At 37.1% G+C, this 22,062-nt stretch overlaps 1 protein-coding gene across 1 annotated transcript; it reads right to left on the bottom strand.

The window, feature by feature from the left end:
* Positions 1–1,570: 1,570 nt before the first annotated feature.
* Positions 1,571–16,931, bottom strand: LOC124166941 (elongation of very long chain fatty acids protein-like). The gene is made up of 8 exons (XM_046544657.1): positions 16,694–16,931; positions 11,008–11,198; positions 9,697–9,777; positions 9,055–9,111; positions 8,531–8,636; positions 6,009–6,145; positions 4,787–4,972; positions 1,571–1,970 (listed from the first exon to the last, which is right to left on the bottom strand). The coding sequence occupies exons 1-8, from the start codon at positions 16,752–16,754 to the stop codon at positions 1,965–1,967; spliced, it is 825 nt and encodes a 274-aa protein (XP_046400613.1). The 5' UTR covers positions 16,755–16,931; the 3' UTR covers positions 1,571–1,964.
* Positions 16,932–22,062: the final 5,131 nt, after the last annotated feature.

Raw genomic sequence — 22,062 nt, 5'->3', positions numbered from 1 at the left:
CATCGACAATTACCCAGAATATTTACACAAAAAAAACAACTCAAATGGACCTTAGGCGCAAAAACATCCAGAATAGGGTAAAATGATTGATATTTTTATACACATTATTATAAGAAAAGGTATCTGGATAATAGAGCATGTCAACAAATATCTTTTTTCGTGGTAAGAAAGGCACCTGAGTATACAACAAATTTACATGTTAAATGACACGAAAACGTATAGATCAAATGTCAGTTTTGAAGGACGGACTGCAGCACAGAAAGCGAACTAAGAATCCAGAAGAAATTCATATTCATTCTTATTCGTATTTAAACATTGATGGAGTTTTCAAGATTTTGCACATTTTTTACTTGTCCCAGCTTTAAAAGCGTTGAATCTAATAATCTATTTAGGATCTATACCAATTAACAATAAATATAAAGGAATTATGGCCGGTGTTATGACGACTGGTTAATGCTAACCATAAGATTCAAATTTCCCAGGCGGTGAGTGGCAGTTCTTGTTAGCTTGTTTATATGATCAGACTTCAAACTGACCACACATTTCAGTCACTGCTCAGTAAAGCTGTATCATCTTATGGTTAGCGCTAACCAGATGAGTGGATGAGAAGCCAAGGGGTACACGTGATTTCTCTTTTCTAAACAGAGTTTGGTACAGAAATTAGGTATGGATAGCAAACGAGATCAATTAGATATTTAGAGGTGCATTTGATGTTCCATTCGGTCTAGCTCAGAACTGAGACTCACTCATACAGCCCCTCATCTAAAATCGGCTCTTTAAGATAAGAGCTAAGTTCACTAAATTCATTAGACCGGCTTCGGACTGGAAATGGTGGTATCGATTACAGAATCCAATCACACCAACACAAATAAACCATTTTAGCCATATCATAATTTTGAATGAACTGGAGGATAACACTAATGGATATTAAATGACCAATCCTTGATTGACCTTACTTCAGTAAATTGACACCTGGAGCGAAAACAAATAATTCCAAAACGCTGACAAAAAAAGCAGAGACGTGACCACAAAAAATTATAACGGGCCTTCAAATACGGGACATTGTCCGCCAATTATTTCCTCAGCGGATAAATACAGTGGAGTCCGGTTAATTGGGACATATCGGGACTTGTGCACTTTGCCCCAATTAAGCGGCTGTCCCAATTAGGCGAACTATCCTGTATATGGGCATAAACAAACGTTGAAATGATAGCAAGAATACTAAAGAATGTGTATAATGCAACATAGGTTAATGAACTATTAATTTGATTAATAAATCAGCGAGATTAGTTAATTTATTATGATTTTTAAGAATTATAACAATTTGGATAAAAATATTTTTCACAGCCTCGGGCGACACTGAATGTATGCCTTTTACTAAGTCCTATTAAAGAAAGGTCCTATCCTATTGCGGATAGTATAACAACAAGAACTTTCAAAATAGGGTAAGAATAGGAACATCTGTGAAAAAGAAGAGTAAATCAAAGGAGGTAAATATAAAGAAATAGTATTCTGAAAATAAAAAAAAATAATTTCTCGCGAGTATAGAGTCTATGTCGCCGACTCATGGCCCAATGAAGCGGCATGCTGTCCCAATTAAGCGGAGAATACCCTGGGATATTCCTCTATTGGGTTCTGTTCTCCAAGATCTGCCCAAATAAAGCGGCTGCACCAACTAACCGGTTGACCCATTAAACGGAATCTACTGTATATACCAGTCATCGTCTTTGGCACACAAAAAGGGCCGTCACTTTTTCGTAAGACACAGGGAAGAGGAAGGAAATCACCTTCGCGGCTGACAGCTGAGAAATTAACCGTCCTCGGGTTGATTTTGACGATGGTTTGATCTTCCATGCCGAACGAGCCGTGAATGGCGAGGTAAGACATCTCTCCCAGCGACAAGGCACGCGATCCCAAAATTTCCACGACTGGCCGAGCGTCTCCATCAGGTGGGCTCGCACTTTTTATTTCTGCAACACGAAGAGGGAGAGAAATTAATCATGGTCTGGACACAAGGAAGGTCGGACTGAGTGACAATTTTACACCCCGCGGTCGAATGAAAGATATTGCAGCTTGAAGCCACGTCCTTGCTCTCAGAGGAGAGCCGAAAGTGTTTTGTTCTATTATTCTAAGTCCGTGATTTCGACGCAAAGGCATGATTCAAAACCGATGCTTTAGTCATATGATGTTATAAAAGGTTCTGTTTTCATATGCGGGGTTTTAGATGCTGATGGGGAAAATTTGGTAACAATCTTCTATATTATTTCTACTGTATAGATACCTTTTTCTCAACTTATACGCAACCAAACTCTACAAATGAGGTTCTAAAATGCACAGAATTTATCAGAGAACATGCGACGGCATATCTTACTTCCCAAATAATGCTATTGTTTCCTAAAATTGGTTTTTAAATAATAAAAAAAAACAAAAGAGAACAAAAAAACAAAAACCGGTAAATATTCCTGACGTTAACGGCGCACAAACTGATACATTTGTTCATTTGCAACAATATCAAGTTCAAGTCTCCTGCTGATACGTAGGTATGAGTCATCATATGCGTTTAACAGAGGATAGTGTAATTACTTCCAATGTTTTTTTCTACATTTTAAAATTAGAAACGCGCCTATCCCTCTGTGGACCTGCATTGAAAAGAAGCGGGAAAAGCGCACAGCACGCTCGTGATGTGTAAAATTCAATGCTTATACTCCACAAATTTAATGTTTTTCAGCACTTTGTGCCATAGGCGTACACAGCGGGGGGCAAGAGGGGCAGCTCACCCCCCCCCCCTAGAAGCAAAAGTCTTAAAAAAAAAAATCAGGACCGAATTTCAGCTGAAGTTGTCAACCAAATTTCTTTAAACCAACGAAAAATATGTTTGTTATGATGATATGATATGATGACTGCTATGATATAAAAATATGATAAAATATGTTTTACGAAAGATGATATTAGTATAAGAGATATAAAGACAACTAAAATAATTTTTTTAGTAAATAATTTTATAAACTCACAAAGCGCTGTTTCTTACTGTGTTGGTTTCATTCACCTTCCCCACGCTAAAATGTTATAACTTAAACGACCATGCCTTGCGCCTCACCTTGTTTTGCTACTGGCTTCACCCTTCCTTTGTGCCGGCTGTGTCAGAATCATATAAAACTAATGTATATAGACTTCGTCCTAAGTTTTCAGCATTTATGGACAAGTGAAAAAGGTTACATAATTTACCTACAACGATCATATAATATTTTTGGCTTGTAATTCATAAAGTGATATGTTGAGATTTGGTTTCATTGATAATGAATATCATGTCTAAAAGTAACTGAGGCAGCCATAATTGAAGGGCATGAATATTAATAGAACCAACGGGAAAATTCTTCCGCTAATTCTATGCTCAAAGAAAAGCGGGAATATGACTTAGCATGCTAAATAAGTAGACGAAATCGGAATCCTGTAGATACGATTGTCATGATGTAAGCCCTCTTTTTCGGTAAAAATTATTTTTATTAACTGAGAAAAATGACGGATAATTAAATAATGACTTCTCTGGTACACTAACGGCAATATTGAAAGTGGAAATTTGAAGGAAACCTTTATAGAGTTCACTAAAAATGTCTCATCATCATCATCACTGGTCGACTAACCTAAGTTAATTTTCAATTCTCCTATCGAGTAATCTATTCCTTCCTACGTATTTCATCACTTTCACATCCTTCTTTACATATTCCAAATTTTTCGTTTGAGGTCTTCCTTTTCCGTACTTGCCATCTACTCGTCCTTCGAAGATTGTGCTCAACAGATTCAAGGTGCGGCTTATCCGGCTGTTTTATCTTCTTATCAAGGTTTTCTCAAAATGTCTACGTCGGTGAATTTTGCATAAAACCACTGATAGTGAAAGTAATTGGTGTGTATTCTGGTGCATCAGCCGACGGCATAGGTTAGTTCGCGAAAGTGAAGAAAACACTGACACAGGAAAGCGCTTCATAGGAGTTTAAATGACTGGTAACTAATTACGGACGTAAATTATTTGTTTAAAAATCATCTGATAATTATGTATTTAACGTGGATACTATAATAAAAATACTTGGTTCCGTGTTTACATTTAATTTTACATATCAAATTGAATGCGTTAGAAATTTCATGATTTTTTGACAGGCTGGTATGACAAACGTTCTTTTATTTTGAATGTGAACTCCTAAGGTAATGTTTGATTTGATGATTCCTATACGGAAGTCTCTTCCCATTTGGACACCTGATTTAACATTATTAATATTGTTCATATTCCTAGAGTATTTTAGTGGATATATTCTGCATTAAATTTACAATATCACAATAAAAAAAATCTATAAGATCATGGACTTATGGGGATGAAATTAATCCAATGTTAGGAATTGCAAAAAAAAACAAAAGGGAAGTCTGGTAATAAATACAAAAAAATGGGCATTTTCCTAATTAGTGATGAAAACGATACATTGGCCGTGAAAGCTTAGCCGATAAATTAAAGTCAATGCACATTTTTACACTATCGCGTCAAAATCTACATATAACTGGAAGTTTTAAATGTCAGAATCAATAGAATGTATTACTTTTTCTCGGCAAACAATCCGAGCGAAAAATACTAGCTACTTCAATATTAAAAATGCCAGTTTTGAAACCAAGATGTATGAAAGGATGAAATTCACAAAGAAAAATTAGTTTTCCTGGATCGGAATTCAAATGCGGAACCAGCGATTGCAAGTAAGGCATTCCACCATTATATACTACCACGCTAAGCAAGTAAGTAACTCACCACTTTTTCCCGGAGCGCACCATTGAGGCCCAAAGTCTTCCCGTACTGCTGCTTGTAAAATCCATTGAACAGTACAAAGAACATGATGGCTTGAAAGACTATCCAAGTAGCAAACGACTTAGGGTAATTACAGTCACTGCGCAACAGCATCAGAATTGAGTGCAGCATAATGATGAGGAAGTGGGACTGCATTGGAGAGAAGGAGAAAATTCGAAACGGATGATAAATATAATCCATAAATCACTTAAGGTAAAATATTTTCCAGAATGTAAACATGGTGTCAACTGGTTTAACGAAATTGAATTCAAGAGTTATCCCAGGTTTGAATGAAAGGTAGTTGCACAATTTCCACACTTATTAAATTGTGGAAATGATACATTATTAATACTGTAAAAACAATTTGTTTCGAATTATATTTTACCAGTATGAAGTCGTAGGTATAGTTGGAATTCTTGCCTAAAGAATTCCTTCTTGTTAGATAAATTATATCAATTATCACTAGTGAAAATGATAGTTTTTATGCGAGTCTGAACAAATGTTAGTGAATGCATAGGAGTGTAAGAATAGGAAGGAAGGGACCCAACTTAACAGGACTGATTCTGACAGCGGTAGTGAGTGCTCAAGTGAAAAATCACTCGCCTAGTATTAAATTATTCATATAGAAATTGAAATGAACTAATCGCATTCTATTTATTAAGCTTCATGCCTCGTTATATCCTCTTCTCATTATGACTCGAATTAACAAGAAAGAAGTTAGAGCGGTAATCTAAAATATGGGTGCAAACTGTGAAAAATAACTTCTTTTAAAGGCAAATTCTCGAATTTCCGGGGTATTTTTACTGATTCATGTTTTCGTATTCTAGGTGATTCCTGGTAAAAAACCATGCATCAAGTTATTACAGGTTAGCGGAAATATAAAGATAATTTTAAAGAAAAGTTTTTAAGCAATAACAAAGAAGACCAAGTTCTTTGAAGTTTTTTTTTAAGTGGTACACTCCTGGCAGTCCATTAATTTTAGAGTCTACTACTGGTACATAATATGTCAATGCTTCATATGTTTACAGCAATGAGCAGCACTCACCAAATTTTTCATCAAATTCACAAAAATCATAAGTAAAAAGTGCCACAGTTTATGGTGACCAGAAGTTAAATCCATCCAAAGACCATCAATTAAAACCTTAGCGTAGTGTTTCTTATTTTGTTAAATCAATAAGTTCTTTACCATTTGTAGCGATGTGAGATACCTCTTCCAGAAGATTATTTTCTGAACCTCCGGCCCAAAAGTGGACAGGAAGTAGTAGGAATACATAACGACGTGGACTCCAGAGTTCAAAAATCCACCGAAAGTTGTATGGCCACCTGAAAAACGACATAAAAAATTACATTGCAAAAAATATAAAAATCCTAATATAAAATATTAATTCTCATATTGTTCTTGACTAATCAGATTGCTTTCTCATAAAGAGACATATTCCATACGTTACACCTGGTAAACACGGCATGTCATTGGATTATATTGATGTGTTGATTACATTGAGCCAATTTCTGTATACTAGGCAATTATTTTATTTATCATTCCCTCTTCCTTCATCTTGTTGACTATGGTATGTTATGTGTCTATGAGCTAGTTGCCATTAAAGTTATTTGAAAGTTAGAGGAGTATCGTTCTTGTACCTATAAAATCACAGGTTATGGGCCCGGGCTCACTTTATACTGCGCGACGGTGAAAATTAATACATGTTTTAAGTGAGTGCCCAATGAATTAATTTATGTTGGATTAGAGTCGTTGTGAACCGCATGAAGATAATTAACAACGGACAATGAGGTGTTCAAGTAAACATATTTGACTCAAAGTTACTCGAAAAACAGTGGCTGGCAATTCGAAAATTGCATTAATTTGAAGTTTCTGAATCTAAATCTGGAAATGAGAGATTGAATATGTTGCTATGCAACCGTAGTTTCTTCTGCGAACATAATTCGAATTCGATCGTCACCATCGAACTGCTCGTCATGAACTACTCCTGTACGATAGAAATATTGACCAAACCCAAAGTTTAAATAATTTATTCAATGGCACTTCACAGAATTACCTCAAAACTTTATTTTATATAATACCATTTTCACTGACAAAGCCCCTGGTAAAGAGCGCGGCTACTTCTCGTAATGCAAGTCAGCGCTCAACTCAACCACGTTCGAAAAATAAAAAAATGACTACATTTCCGTATACATTACGTTCACTATCCAAGCCCTTGCAAAATATCCATACCACATCACATAATACCCCTTGGCACGCGGGTGAACTCGACTGTGTGTGTGCTTCTAAATTTAACTTGACGAAAAGGTCAAAACATTTTGATTGTCAAAGGAAAACAAAATCAAGCATATATATTTATTTGACCGGCAAATTTCAAAAACATAAATTCACGATACAGAATCATTTTTGCATTGTTCAAGTACAAGATTCATCTTTGGCAAATCAACAGCAAATATAAACATACACAAGGCATTGAGTGAGGCCAAAAATATAAAACCGATCTGTAAAACAGTATGAGGCGATTGCGATGTTCACTGCACGAAAGTTGTAGAGTGACTGCGGCCACCTACACACTTTCACCTGCCACTCTTCCATGATTGGTTATAAGAGTGGGTTGAACTCGAGTGCGTTCAAGATCACCCGCCATTAGTTAGGAAAAAGGGTATAATATTGGTTTTGGCTGGTATTATTCTAAAGTTAAGATACTTGTTTTTTCCACAGTGTGCTTAACAAAGGTAAGTGTCATTTGATTATATTCAAGCGTTGATCAAATTGTATCCTAGGTAATTATTCCATTTATTACCCCCTATTGTTTCATCTAGTTGACTATGATGTGTTATGTATCCAAGAGCTAGTCGCCATTAAAGTAATATGTAAGTTATAGTAATATCGTTCTTGTGCCTATAAAACCACACGGCATTGGTTAGATGACAGACGTGTTGATAGTAAAACTGATGTTGTGGTAACAATGGTGTCCGGTCGATAAGAGTGTTCCATGTTTGTAAAGACTGCCTAACTAAAGAAAGGGAAAAAGACAGCCACCTTCATGGGTAAGCAAATGATAATGAAATGTGGATACAAAAGAGAATTGACACCACTAAGAATTTTCCAAGGTGTTAAAATATGTGAAGTAAAGAAACGAAGTAAGAAAGTGGCAAACCTTATTTTAGTGCAGGAATAAGTCAAAAATATGGTTGGGGTTGACAGGAGCGACGGCTTTACGAATCAGGGCGGACGATAGAACGATTTTTGTTTAAGCATAAACCGACACAAACATATGCTGCCTAAAGGCCTACTTACACGGTACAATAAACTGTAGAAGTTAATTTCTAAATGTATAAGCGCGTGAATGAACGCAAAAATGCATTGTTAACCACTCAACTTGTGCGAATGCTTGTTCAGAAAATAGAACTTGGTCTAATTCGGTTTAGGCATTCGTACATGTTCCGCTCACGGTCCACCAAAATTGTCCATGCATTCACATATTATTTTGTACGTGTTGATGTATCATGTAAAGGGGTCTTGAGGTCTCATGAGCTCGTGCCAGCTGGGTGTGTGTGAATTTCATGATAATGTTCACGGTTTCCGTGTAAACGGTTGGTTTTCTGGGGGATGTTTGGACTCGTAGCTCAATGACTCGATAATCATAATGACTTCGATAAGTCAGTGTAAGTATATTAAGTTCGATAAGTAAGTGTAATCTTACTCACCAGGAACGAACTTGGCTGCAGCCCACGCAGTCATCGGCATCACGCTGTGGTGGATAACATGCAGGTTACTAACTTGGCTCTTTTTCTTCCTCAGAACAAAGGTTATCTGTAGAAATTAAGCAAGTATTAATTTTCACGCATAGGATAAAGTGCCATCATAAGTTGGAACAAAAGGTAAGTTTCGGACTATATTTCTCAACTGTTAGGCTATATTTTCAGTAAAATTAATGTACACACGTTGTGTTATTAAAAATATTGAGCGTTCAACATTTGGGTAATAGTACGGGCCTTATGGAGAACAGTGTTGCCAAGACTCCGACTTTTGCTCCGCCGGCAGGCATCCCGAAGCGTATGCAACCACACATAAAGGATTGCCAAACTGCTGTAGTTCAAAAAGAAGTTTGGGATCGCAAGAAAGACGGCGTAAATCAGGAATTTTAAAGCGTCAACTAAAATACCTTTGCTTACAATTCTAATATATCGACAACTTGCAAAGAGTTGGCGATTTCTTCCACGGTACTCACCGTGTCTGTTAATTCCGTCAACTTTACGATGAAGTACCACCAAACTACAGAGGCCACCTTCAAATGAAAAGGAAAATAAAATCAATTTCACTTTGGAGCGACTAACTAGACACCACCGTTGTGGAATATAACTTTCCCCACATTGATTACTTCACTAATAAAAACTGGCATAATGCAACAGGGAGAAAAATTTTTTTACGTTAATTAAGAAATCGGAAAATTTTTCCTTAATACACCATAACAAAAAAGAGTGAGATTTATTGAAAAAAATGTAACTCGTTTATGTTTTGTTTTCCTGAGCTCTTTATTGGCTTAAAATGAAAATGGATAAAAAATTATTATTTATCAATTAAATTATATATCCATTTTCATTTCAAGCTCTGAGTACGGTTTTAAAATAAACCAAAACTGTCAAAAATTGCTTTAAATTTTTTTTATTTACCTACATTCTAAGATAATTATTAAAAAATAACTATTACATTGCATTTACACACCAACTGCATCACTTTGTTGCAGTAGAAAAAGAACTGTCGTTGTGCTAAAAACGTGCATTCCTTAACTTGCTAGTTATTATTATTTCTGGACATACTTAACTTACCAGTGATTATACACTTAATAAAATATGTGGTGGATACAACAGACCTTCAAAGCGAATGGTTGACGGCTGTAGTCTACAGGAGCACAGGAGAGGGGATGATAGTGTAATGTCCACAGAACCAGTGTCTGAAAAGTTAACGTAAAGCACAATAAGTCCATTTGTACACATTGAGACAGTCGATTCAAATGCTCTGCGCTCGGGTGGTTTATTTGGGAATTTTTACCCAGCTTTTTCTTTTAGCAATATTTTGTTTCATTATGGTTTTCATTAGTAAACATTAAGACAAGTGAGACGGAAAGTTCTAAGAGATGCAAAGCTTCTGAAATGTTTGCAATTCTTCTGAAAATTGCAAAATAACAACCATTTAGTGAGTAGTTAAGAATATGCAATGCCAATGTTTAAAAAAAATTCCTTAGCAGTGGAAAGGTGAGGATTTCTTCTTGAGACCCGAGTTCAGAGTTCAAAAAAAGGTTACGGCAACTCCGATTCGTACTTAAATTCCTGCAGAATGCAATTTAAGTATCTTACCGCCCGTTGGATGCTTCAAATAGCTACAAGCATTAGAGGAAGTGGAGAGAGTCGAAAGACGTTCGTATTCTCAATTTAAAATGATAATGCTGATTTTTTGCTAAATTTTCTCTTAAAAGTCTTCAACACGTTCCCTACCGGCATCTGAGGATCAAAAGTCATCTTACCTAGTTCATACCGCAAAATTTCATCAGACCAACAATGGAAATATATGCAATGGAAGGCGTGACAGCATTTACGGAATAAAAAGTTTAAATTTTAAAGGATAGAGTATTACAAATGTCAACATTGGCGCCGACTCCATGGGGCCTGAGGGGGCCCGAGCCCCCTCAAAAATTCGTTATGGGTGTGAGGAAAAAATGTGTCAGGCTTGTCGATTTTCCCCGGAGTGTTCAGATATCAAGAATCGAGTTATCAGGGTTCTAATGTTGATCATATGATTCTTCTAAAATGCTTAAAAAACTTCAAACTCACTACTTATAAAATGTCACGGGGCAAGATACCCGGTTTGGGCCCCCCCAATATTTTTTGTAAGTCGGCGCGCCTGAATGTCAATGTAGTAGTATAATAACGCCTCGAATAACAGCGAAAGGATTATATGAAGAATATTTCAATTATCAGACTGTGATCAATAAAATGGGACATTATATTGATAGTCTAAGTACACAAAGGAAACGTTAATAATAGTTAATATGTTATGGATTTCCCCGCACGATTCTGTCCACAAGACTCAACAAATGAACTAGGAAAATAACGATTATCCAAATCGCTAAGAGCCATCTCCTCGCAACGATAAAAATGAAAGAAGAGTTGTACTCCAGCCATGCCTCATAAAAGATCCACCCGTTGAAGCACACTTGCAAAACGTTGTAGAACTGGAGAAACCTCCTAAGGTCATAAGGCTCCTTGTTCTCCATCCATTTTGGTCCGGCATACTTGACGAACCAAATATATGTGGCAATTATACAGGCAAGCGGAATAGGACTGCTCATTAGAAACCAGTCTTCAACTCGATCATCTGAAAGGAAAGAAGATGGAAATGATGATATCAATCATAGAAGAGATTGATTTCAATGAGGCTTAGTCCCTAGTCGCAATCACTTCCTATTTACTCGATTATAATCTATTTTAATCTATATTAACTTGATTGTAATTATCAGTGATGCCACTGATTTTAGGTAAAAACAATTGATTTATCTTTGATGATTACATTTAAATAAGTTTTACTGGTAATCGTTAAATTTGAAAATATAATCATTGTTTTTTCTCTTCTGTGTCTGACGATATTTGTCATTTTCTCTCCTTTACTCAAACAAAAATACATGCAGCCATGTTACGTAGTGAAGAAAGGAAAGTTTTGGCATTAAGAACCATAAATAAGATGTGTGGTACCTTTGAAGTATTTTCAAAAGAAATGTCACGATAAGAAATAAATCAAGACCTCTCGGTCTATCGGGTCCGGCAAAACCACCCTTGGTATGTAGGGAGGCATTGCCACAATTATATAGTTAGCGTTGGTATTCAGAAAAGATATTTTAAAACAATATTTTGTTCATGTAGGCACAAAGGAATAGAATGGGTGGATTACAAATATTTTTGACTCTCGTATTCTTGAAAACTCGTTCATCTACAATGTGCAATGTCTATTACACCTCAGTAACGAAAATAATGCTGAAGTTATGGACCAAACTGCAATCAATTACCTGCCAGGAGAATTTTTCCTATGCTGACCTCGCCAAATTTCCAAACCAGACGATTTTTCGGGGTGAATATGGTCCATTTATATTGCATTATCCTTGGCGAATTTTATATATTTCCCACACCCGACATAATCCTTTTCAACTGATGATTTCCTTATCTTTAGCTACAATTGCTCATTTCCGAGCCACCCATGTCTTTATTTTACTTCTGCGTCTGCAACTACTGAAGTTAATCTCTCTTCTTAGCGGAAATATGGAATAAGTCGTACATAAGACAAATCGTAGCAATTTACAGATAACAAGTCTCATGTTCTTCCCAAACCAAACAAAAAATACTCAAAAGGTGCTCTAAATTTTAAGAGGCAATTTTCTCCAATTGTTTGCCACCTATAAATCTTTAATTTTACTTTAAAATAGTTTATTTCCCCAAAAAATATTACTTTCACCAGCAGGGGATATTTTTTATTTACTAATGGCGACAAGTACTTCAGTGTTACTGGGCCATAGCACATACGGGCAAATGGCCTTAGGGTTAACTTAGCTTCACTGTGTATAATAATGCCAGTACCATGCTTTGATGACCGTAAAATTTGGCATCACTCGCCAAATCAAACAACTACTCTACCCGAACAACCCTCCTGTGGCAGTTTTACTTCCTCGCCAGGGACTGCCACAGTCGCAGACACACTACCCGAATGAAGCCTTTGCAAGGCTTTACAGTAGGGTGAGCTGAAAAGTTTTTGCAAAAATTCAGGCTGATTTCAGAGTCAAACGGTTATGAAGGACAACTTAGTTGGTCACATTTTGAGGCACGATGGTCAGATGAAGACAATCGTGGAAGGACAAGTGGAAGGGAAAAAGGGCAAGGGACGGCCCCGAATGAGTTATATAGGACAGGTTATAAAGGATGTAAAAGAGAATAAATATGTAGCTATGAAGAGATTAGCGGATAGGAGAGAGAAATGGAGAGCTGCGTCAAACCAATCTTAGGATTGTTGACTAATGATGATGATGATGATGATGATGACAGTTATGAAGACTAATTTTATGCAAATATGGGATAATGAATTATATTAAAGATCGGATGCATGTTAATAGTAAAAAAAATAAATTTAAACTTTACTAAAAAAAGAAATTCAATCAAAATTAATATTATTTTATACTTAAATTAGCCCGCAAAATAGAATTTTCGAAACGATACCCTACCTAGGCACAAATGAGTTGTGTTGTGAAAAACCTTTTTTCGGCCCACCCTACTACATAGACCTCGCTAAGGTAACCTTTGGTTTTCACCTGGGAAACCTATGTGGGGCTTATGGGACCCCTTTAAGGATGCCGTGTTATCACCGCAAACACACTGCCTGCGATCCTTCGCAGAGCTAATGAGATCCTGCTAAGGATGGCAAGTAACTACAAAAACACTCACTAAAAATTAACACCACATAAATGAAACCTTTGCAAGGCTGTGGAAACCTCGCTAAGGTAACTTGGGTTGTAACCTCAGAGCCTTTGAGGGGATTTATTGTATTGCTTAGAGACCGTCGAGCTCAATTTCTCCTTATTCAAACTTTGATGAAGCAAAAAAACTGCCTCATCATCATCATCATCATGAAATAGTGCAGCAATTATCAAGCAACGGATCATGTAACTCCGTGTCTAGGAAAAAATTGGCAAAAATACAGGTTGTTTCAGGATGAATCTGAAATTCTTTAGGAGGTGGTATGGGAGACAATTTTAAGCATTTTTTGTCCGATAAACATGGGGTCGCAACTCCGTAGTTACTGTTCTATGGCAACGCAAACATTGTTTGGATGCGCTTTGTAGTAACGATGGCAACCGTTTCTCTTGGGTAAGCATCCTTTTCGACATTTTATTGAATACTCTGGATTTTAGAGGGCAATAAATAATTAAGATTGGACGAAAATGTGCTACTTCTTTATATATACTCGCTTTGCTCGCCCCCCCCCGAAAAAGGCCTGCGGCCTGTTATGGCCACTGTGGGAGGCCATTCCATTTTTATATTAATCACACATCGGATACCGATAGTGCCTTACAATGACGTGGAGAATACTTTCCGGTTTGCTCACGAAACAAGTTTGCGAAAACATGCCAACCCCTATCTAACTAATTATCATAACATTTATTTTATTTTTTCACGCTTTAAATCGGCAGTAATTGCCGAACGACTATGTTACTCTTTCTGTGCCTGAATATTTTATTTCATTTTTTCACGTGTCACACACGTGTGAGTGCGTGTCATGCATGGTCGAAAAAACATCACCCTTTCTAATCAAGTTATTTTACTGCTGAGTTACACCAAGTCAATGTAAGTAAAAAAGTAAACCCATTACTTGGTGGTACTTTTACTGAGCGAAGAGAACAAATAAGCCAACCGTTGAGCTAACTCGCGGAAATCTATAATATAAAACAACAAGAAACTTGCCAGAATTATACCACTCATTTGCTCCAGTAGAGGTGCATTAATGATTTTCAAATGACAGCGTAGATTCTGCACGCGTCTGAATTTCACCGAACATGTCCTCTTTTTGAATCGTCCGGCAGGCTAGTTCTTGATGAATCCAAAACGTCCTCCACCAAATCGCGGAATACATCATATAAGAAAGAAACTCACAGGATGAAGGTTCAACAGCGTTTTAGTTGGATTACACGAATGACACAGAAACTAGGACTCCTTCCACAGATTCATTTCATTTGCACATGTATCGACTCAGGCAATTACAATCGTACATTTTCGTCAACCTTTAATTATTTCATATCCTTAAAAATCGAAATTATTATTTAAATTGTCGAAGAATCTGAATACCAAGAAAAAACGTTTTTATGGTAACTGAAAAGTGTATTAAAAATGTTTTCTTTGCCATAGCTCTGTAACTAAGGAGTTAGACCCCATATTTATGCAAATCGAAATACCTCTACATCCGCATTAATCTAGATTACAGCAATCATTAAAAACACTAATTGACCTTCGGTTAACAGCCTCTAATCTCGTTACGCTGTATGGCTAGCCTCGTGTTTATTTCAATTTCAACTTCCTCCTTTTGTTCGCATATTGCTCGGGGAAAATATTTCCATCTTTGTAAACAATTGGTGGTGCGAAAAATCCACATCCGCCTTGACCGGGATTCGAACCCGGATCCCTCGGATTCCGGCCGAGTGCTTTAGCCAGTTAAGCTACCGAGGCGTCATTATTTCCTGTGGAAATTTGTGGACTATACGGACATGGTGGTATGGACTGCCGAGCATATTATGCGACGAGCAGTCCAAATCGTGCGCATGGCGCCTTATGATATTATAATTAATGTATTTTATGGAGTGATTTAAATTGGGTTATCTGGGTCATTGTTCAATTGCTAGTTGTATGATATTAGAATCAATGTATTATTTTTTACTATAGGTGTCCTTTGTGTTTCTTACTATGTTCAATAATGATGATGATGATAGTAATAATATTTCAATATGATTGAATTAACTTGCGATTTCTACTCGAGAATATGCGTTTGTTCCTATTTGCTGACATCCCTATCGATGCTTAACGGAATTTACTATTTGCAAAAAAAAATAATTTTTAATGAAAAAAAGTAACAGACATTACCATTCATAATACTTAACAAATGAAAAGGAAATTAAGGTGCTTATGGGCCTTATTTTAAATGCCCTGCCTTTGAATCTTAACCATGTGACCTCACGTAATTCTATATCAGAGTAACTTTCAGTGCACTGAAGGATGAGTTTAATATGGCTTAAGCGAAGAAAATATTTTATTAGAACGGAAAATACAATGAACGAGGAAGAAAAACTCGCCCCCTCCAATCCTTAAAACCTTCTTACCACCCTTTAGGCACAGAGGGAGGCATTGCTACAACTATAAAATTAAATAAAATTCATATTCATAAGACATATATAAAAATATTTGCTTTATATACAGGTGTAAAAGAAATGTAATGAGTTAACTACTAACATTTTAGGAACTTTCCGCGAACATCAAATCTATTTTCCTTTTGAAGAGTTCCCAAATAATACCTATGCCATTATTACTTCTCTGGAATAATTTGGAAATTACAAAAATATAGAAGCTTGGGATTAATTTTATATTGCATAAATGCGATACCTACGTTTATTCACTAAATCAACAAATATATCGAACTACCCAAGCATTTACTTAAGACTCGACATCAGTGCAGCTTTAAGTGCACTAGTGCGAGTGCTTAGTAGAGTTCCTTACGACTTAAGCGTGGGAAAGATTTTATTAGAGTAGAAAATACAATCGACGAGAAAAAGCTCAATATCATTGTTACTATCGGGCGATGGTTAAAGTGCAGTAATTTACATAAATTAAAAAAAAATAAAACACGCCTTGGCTAATACCGTCGGTCGTGTGAACACACAAGGCTACCCAAAATAACTGTGCTACTCCTTCCCCTGCAAAAAGGGTGCTAAGCATCCACTATTTTCTAGCAATAAATTGTGCTTCAACTGTATATTTAAAAAATCAAACTATTCGTTCTCGTGGATTAACCTCATAGGTAATTTCCACAAGGGTAAGTATATATATAGTAAACATAAAAGTACTTGTACTTCTAATTTATTACAGGAATGCAAATTATTATTGTTACTCATAGGTTAAAAATGTTACAAAGTAGTTGTAAATTAGCAATTTAACATAATATCGTATTTTTTAACGGAATTAAAAAGTAATCATGCCTGCTGTGAACACTCTTTTGGGTGAGATTAGCGTAAACCTTACCCACAATTCCTCGCGTTCCCTACTTTTTTTTTGGACAAATACACTCACCAGCCTTCTCCATCAGCTCACGATAGCTCCAAGGTAAGCCAGCGGCCATTCCTGATGCCATGTCGATTTGTGATTTTTATCACAAAAACCTGACTTACGTAAGCGTACTCTGTAACGCTTGATAACTCGTTAACACGGATAAAACAATAATGTGGAGTCTTGAATTCTCAGCCGAATCACAGTAGAAGCTCTTCCGTCCGCCAAGCGCACACAACGTCCGGAATCAAACTATTACGATAGACCTTCCCCTGCACGCGGTATATATACCCTAGTCGTAGGCCATTCTGTCGAAATCCCTCGGCGCCTTGATCCTCTCCACCGCTACATCACCCTTGAACATAAGTCGCAATCGTAGCCACTCATTCCAACCTGCCCCTCCGTGCCAACAAGGAGGACTGCGAAACAGATTCACCTAGCCGCAACCATCCGCGTATCTGAAAAATTATTTTCTCTATTTTTTAAACTAAATAATTCACAGAACACATCCTTCTTTCACAGTTCGCTGAAGGGGACATTGTTGATTACGTTAAATTACGGGCTACGCACCCTAGAACCCCCAGATCCAGCTTCGCCGTCTTATGTATATAAAATCTTGATGAAAGCGCACCGCTGAAACGTCTGCGAGTTTTTGTGAGTGTCCTTTCTTTATGTGTTTCTGTGTTTTTGAAGTGTCAACTTTTGTCCGTTCTCTTCGATCGGCCATATATATGTAAGTATAAAAATTTTGAAAAACGTTTTTATAAAGAACTTGAAGCACTATGCATTATCCGATACGCATTTTGTAACGTAATGAAATTATTGAAAATTTGTAATGCAATTAATGAAATAATGCCAAAAGAAAATACTCATATTTTCCTTGGCATAATTTTGTTAGAGATAATTTTTAATCGCTCTTTATGCATAAATTTACTACCCATTAAGTGAATTAAAGATGCGGTTAATATGCTTCTAGGGAAAATATCTTCAGAAAAGTTGCATAAGAATACGTGAAAGATTTCTGGAAACTTCTGCGTTAATGATTTGGACATGATTGGCAAGTATATGCTGAAATAAAAATTTAATTGAAACGGCTCTGATAGATTTTTCAGCGTATCTAGATTCTTTGGTCACCCACTGCATTTGCCAATCGAAAGTCATTAATAGTTTAATGCAAAATTATATACTTATAGTTTAATGCAAAATATCTAAGTTGCGATAGTAGTTGGTAAAGAGGAAGAATATCTCGACTGTTGAGTGTTTTACTAATTATTCACCTTTCAAACACGATGGAATCCGAGTTCCATAGGCTTCATCTACATCTACATAATACCCCGCGAGCCGCATAAAAGGCGTTTGGCAGGGGGTGTTAGGACAGCCGCCGTTTACAGCTAAAAAAGTGAAGTGCTCTAACGAGGTTGGGAATAGCGTTTATTAAAGTCCTTTATGGTTCGGGGGAAAACGAATTCCCATATCTATCCGTTCGGCAAATCATCTCTCTTAATTTATCGCCTCTATCGGACCTAGAAATGTAGTATTTCTCTCTATAATATTATGTTCTCTGTGTCGCTCTTAAAGATATTCATTCTCAATTGTTCAAGCAATCTAAGCCTATCGCGCAGCCTCCGTGTCTCCAACGGCTCCCAGCCTAATTCGCTTAACATCTGGGTAACACTGCCTTTACACCCTAAAATAGCACTTTTTGACGAAACGCGCAGCCTTCCTTTGTATTTTATTCAGTTCGCGGATTAAGTTTCCTGCGCCGGATCCCATACGCTCGCTGCATATTCAAGGTGCGGTCGGACGAGAGCGAAATAGCACCTTTCTTTTACTTTCTCATCCGAAAATCTTCCCAAAATACGCTAAACGAATCCTAATCTCTTCACGGCTATGCCGCAAATATCTTGTCCTTAGCTTGTGTCCAAAAGAGGTCTCACTTTTCAAGTTGTTCAAATAATGGCTTCCGATTGTCGCCACCCTCCCACCACGTTGAGGCTGCAGTTAGGATTTGAGGAGGGTATGCACTAGAACTACTCTAAACTATTGTCTATATTAAAACTGATAGATACAGTTGAAAATTAAAAGTAGCAAAAATGAGCATCGGAATAATTACGTAATAATATTTGCCACGCGTATCTGTTTATGCGATTTAAATTAGGTTGATATGCATTTAAATATTTTTATTTTTTCTTTTGCCTCAATCTCTTCTAAACACATGTGTACGGGTTACATGAAATTTAAGTATGCATTATATATTAAAACATAATAAATTATGAGAATACAAGAACGTGAAAATAATAATGTTGTTAAATATTTTTTTTGCTTTTCTTGATCCATGCCAGATTTTAAAGGCAAAAGTTTAATCAATGAACTGCATCTAGCTACAAACATGCATAATTATAAATGCATACACAATATAGGCATGCAAATATAACGAATATGTTAGTAAATTAATAATTTTAATGCACAATTTTTATTTTATGAACATATTTTTCAGTTTTATCTCTCAAAGAAAGAAACTATTGCAACATACTGATCATAGGCATGCAGATTTACAAATAAGGAGGAACAATAGGAAAAAAGAAGCAAGATGTGCATGCACGATAGATATGTTGCGTGCATTTACGTTACAAATTTGACTCAATACTTATTTTTGTATTTTCATTTTCTTATTTTTTGTTTTGTTTTTAATTTTTTTAATCAACACTAGGTAAATATACTGCAACCTGGTTTTAAGTTAAAATGCATTTCAGGCTGACTACTAAATAAGTATTTTTTATATTTCTTTTTAAAATGTTTTTTGTTTTTCTCATTTTAAGGTACCTATCCTATTTCGTTTCTGTGAACCTACAACGGGGTATGCATAACGCAGTCTATACGTGCTGGGGTTATTTCCATAGATTATCAGTTTTTTGGGAATTTTTAAAAATATATTCTAATCAGCCTCCACTCTATCCACCCCGGAAACCATCCGATCGGAACGGCGCACAGTGGGGCCAAATGCTTAAAAGCTGGTCATAATTATTAAATATCATGTAATGTGTTCGAAATTCGGAATATAACTGTTTTCGAGGTCGCTAATTCCGAATATGATATTGAAATATAAATAAAATTTATATTTTGCCAAAAAATTGGAATTTTTGCTAAAATAAGACAGTAATTCTTCCTTATGTCCAGTAAAAAGGGGGGAATATTTTGAATTATATTATATTATGAACATGAAACTGATTTTGAAAATTATATGAAATACATTTCAAAGCTTTAAGGCAATCGACTAATAATTTTATGAATTATTTTAAATAAATATCATCATTCGAAGCGAGAGGGAGTCTATGCATCTCAGCACCACACCCGTCACTATGCCAGTGAATTATACGAAGATGTGCATACTTACTTGCTTTTCAAATTAATTTCTCAGCATCTCAAATAAGTGTCTTCCCAACCATGACATAAAAAATCAAAACCCTGAACTTCTATTTTTATAATTATGACCACCTTTTATAGATTTGGCCCCACTGTGCGGCGTATAATTGGTCTCCCTATGATGTACACCGATAACGATGGAATGCACCCAGGGGTCATCACACTCTCTACTCCACTGTAATTACACGGATTCACGGAAAATGGAGCTCCTATTATTTTAGTTTGCAGCGTTCTTCATGCGGAAATTCCATCTCCGGCCTTGGTTTTGACGGCTTCACTTCTTGCAGCGGTCTTCGTCTCTCCGACTCTCTTCTTCGTGGAAACACCCGTGGTGCCTTCTCCCCTCTACTCTACCCACCCCGGAGACCAGCCGATATGAACAGCGTCTATTTGGTCTCCCTAAAATACCTACCGATGACGATGGAAGGCACGCGAGGGTCATCTCTCAGCCTACTCCTCTAAAATCCTACAGAATCACGGACGAAAAAGATCATCGAGCAGAGTATTCTTCAAAGTTGCACACCAGAGGTTATCACAACGCAAATATTGAATTTATCCATCTTCAGAATAGGAGATTTTCGAAAACTATATTCTTGACGTGAGCTACTCCATCAATTACTCTATTACGTGGAACATGAACGACGATATCTTCGGGGCTTCGTAATCGACTCAACAAAAACATAGAGCTAACCGTGAGTAAAACAGTCAGTTCTTAAATCAACTCCAATGTAATCAATTGTTTGACCCTGACTCTTGTAACTGGTCATGTAATAGGCCAATGTCAAAGGAAATTGGCGGCGTCGCACACGAAGTGTTGACCCTTCGGTAAATGGAAAGCTAAACGTTACCATAGGAATTGCAATAGGTTGGTTGTTCCCGGGCATCCTTAACAGTTATGAGGCGGCTGCTGATCGCTGTCACGATCACTTTTGTACCGTTCACAAGTCCACCGCCGATACTTAAATTCCTCATTACTAGGCACACAGAGCCCACCTTAAGATGTAGTATGTGATCTGGTAAACCACTTCCAGAAGCTTGATTCAATAGGTGGACATCGATGTCCATTGTCCAGCCCGTCGTTGTCTTCTTTGTCTACAGTGTCTGCACTCCTCGGTTCATGGATACGACCTGGAGATGAATGGAGAACTAGATGATTTAGACGTTCAGAGTGGATAGAATGGCTCTTCTTGCGCACAGCTATGGATCGCTTACGACAATCTCGGGAAAGACGAAAGACAGCAGTTCCTTTAGTGAAGCGACGCGACGGATCTAATCCCTACGTATATCCCTCATTAACTCTCCAAGCTTAATCTGGAAAATTCGGCAGGCAGTAGCCGAGTCACTGAGCCCGATGCCATGAGGACAAGCCTTTTTATTTTCATCCCAATTCGCGCTGTACGTGAATGTGAGGAAAAATGTCGGAGAAACAAAATGAGAAAAGAGACCCATGGCGTTCTCGTAGTGAACTTTCATGTATCGCGGGCCTCCAGTGAAAGAACTAGGAGACACACTTTTCCTGGCTCGACTCCACCTTCTCCTGGAACGGTTTCGTCACGATGTAAATCCTCCATGAATTGTCCAATACCTTGCCTATTCCTCTCTACTTCGACCAGCTCGTCCAGCGGTACCACCCGCAAGGCTGTTTCCGTCGTTAACCTATATTGTGAGAATCTTATGAATCGAAGACGTGCATCTTCATATCATGCGAACATTTCGACCTGCCAAGCCTGCGAAAGTCGTCCAGTGTGCGACAATAAAAGGCTCCGTGAATAGTTAAATTGCGTCAGCTTTCTCCCGTGGTTGTCGATACGATCAATATACCGTCCAATTTCACCTTCAGGGTAAAGAAGGGGGTACTGGAATGGCTCCATTAGGGGGCTAAGCAAATCTATCGAAGACGGATGTTGGTTACTTCTCTTCCAGATGGTGAGCTGCCGAGGATGCGTTAGGGAACCATCATTACTCAATAC

This window comes from Ischnura elegans, chromosome 10, assembly GCF_921293095.1.
Source record: "Ischnura elegans chromosome 10, ioIscEleg1.1, whole genome shotgun sequence".
In the NCBI taxonomy this organism is placed as follows: Eukaryota; Metazoa; Arthropoda; class Insecta; order Odonata; family Coenagrionidae; genus Ischnura; species Ischnura elegans.
Note: the sequence above shows the minus strand (reverse complement) of the source record. Positions and strands in the feature narration are given on the sequence as shown.

What these genes read in the sequence shown, in the direction of transcription:
- LOC124166941 (XM_046544657.1), bottom strand. Translation starts at nt 16,754, where the DNA reads ATGGCATCAGGAATGGCCGCTGGCTTACCTTGGAGCTATCGTGAGCTG. An exon ending in ACGGGTGGATCTTTTATGAG is followed by an intron (nt 9,778 to 11,007) that starts GCATGGCTGGAG and finishes TTAACTTTTCAG; the next exon opens with ACACTGGTTCTGTGGACATT. An exon ending in TGACGGAATTAACAGACACG is followed by an intron (nt 8,637 to 9,054) that starts GTGAGTACCGTG and finishes TAATTTCTACAG; the next exon opens with ATAACCTTTGTTCTGAGGAA.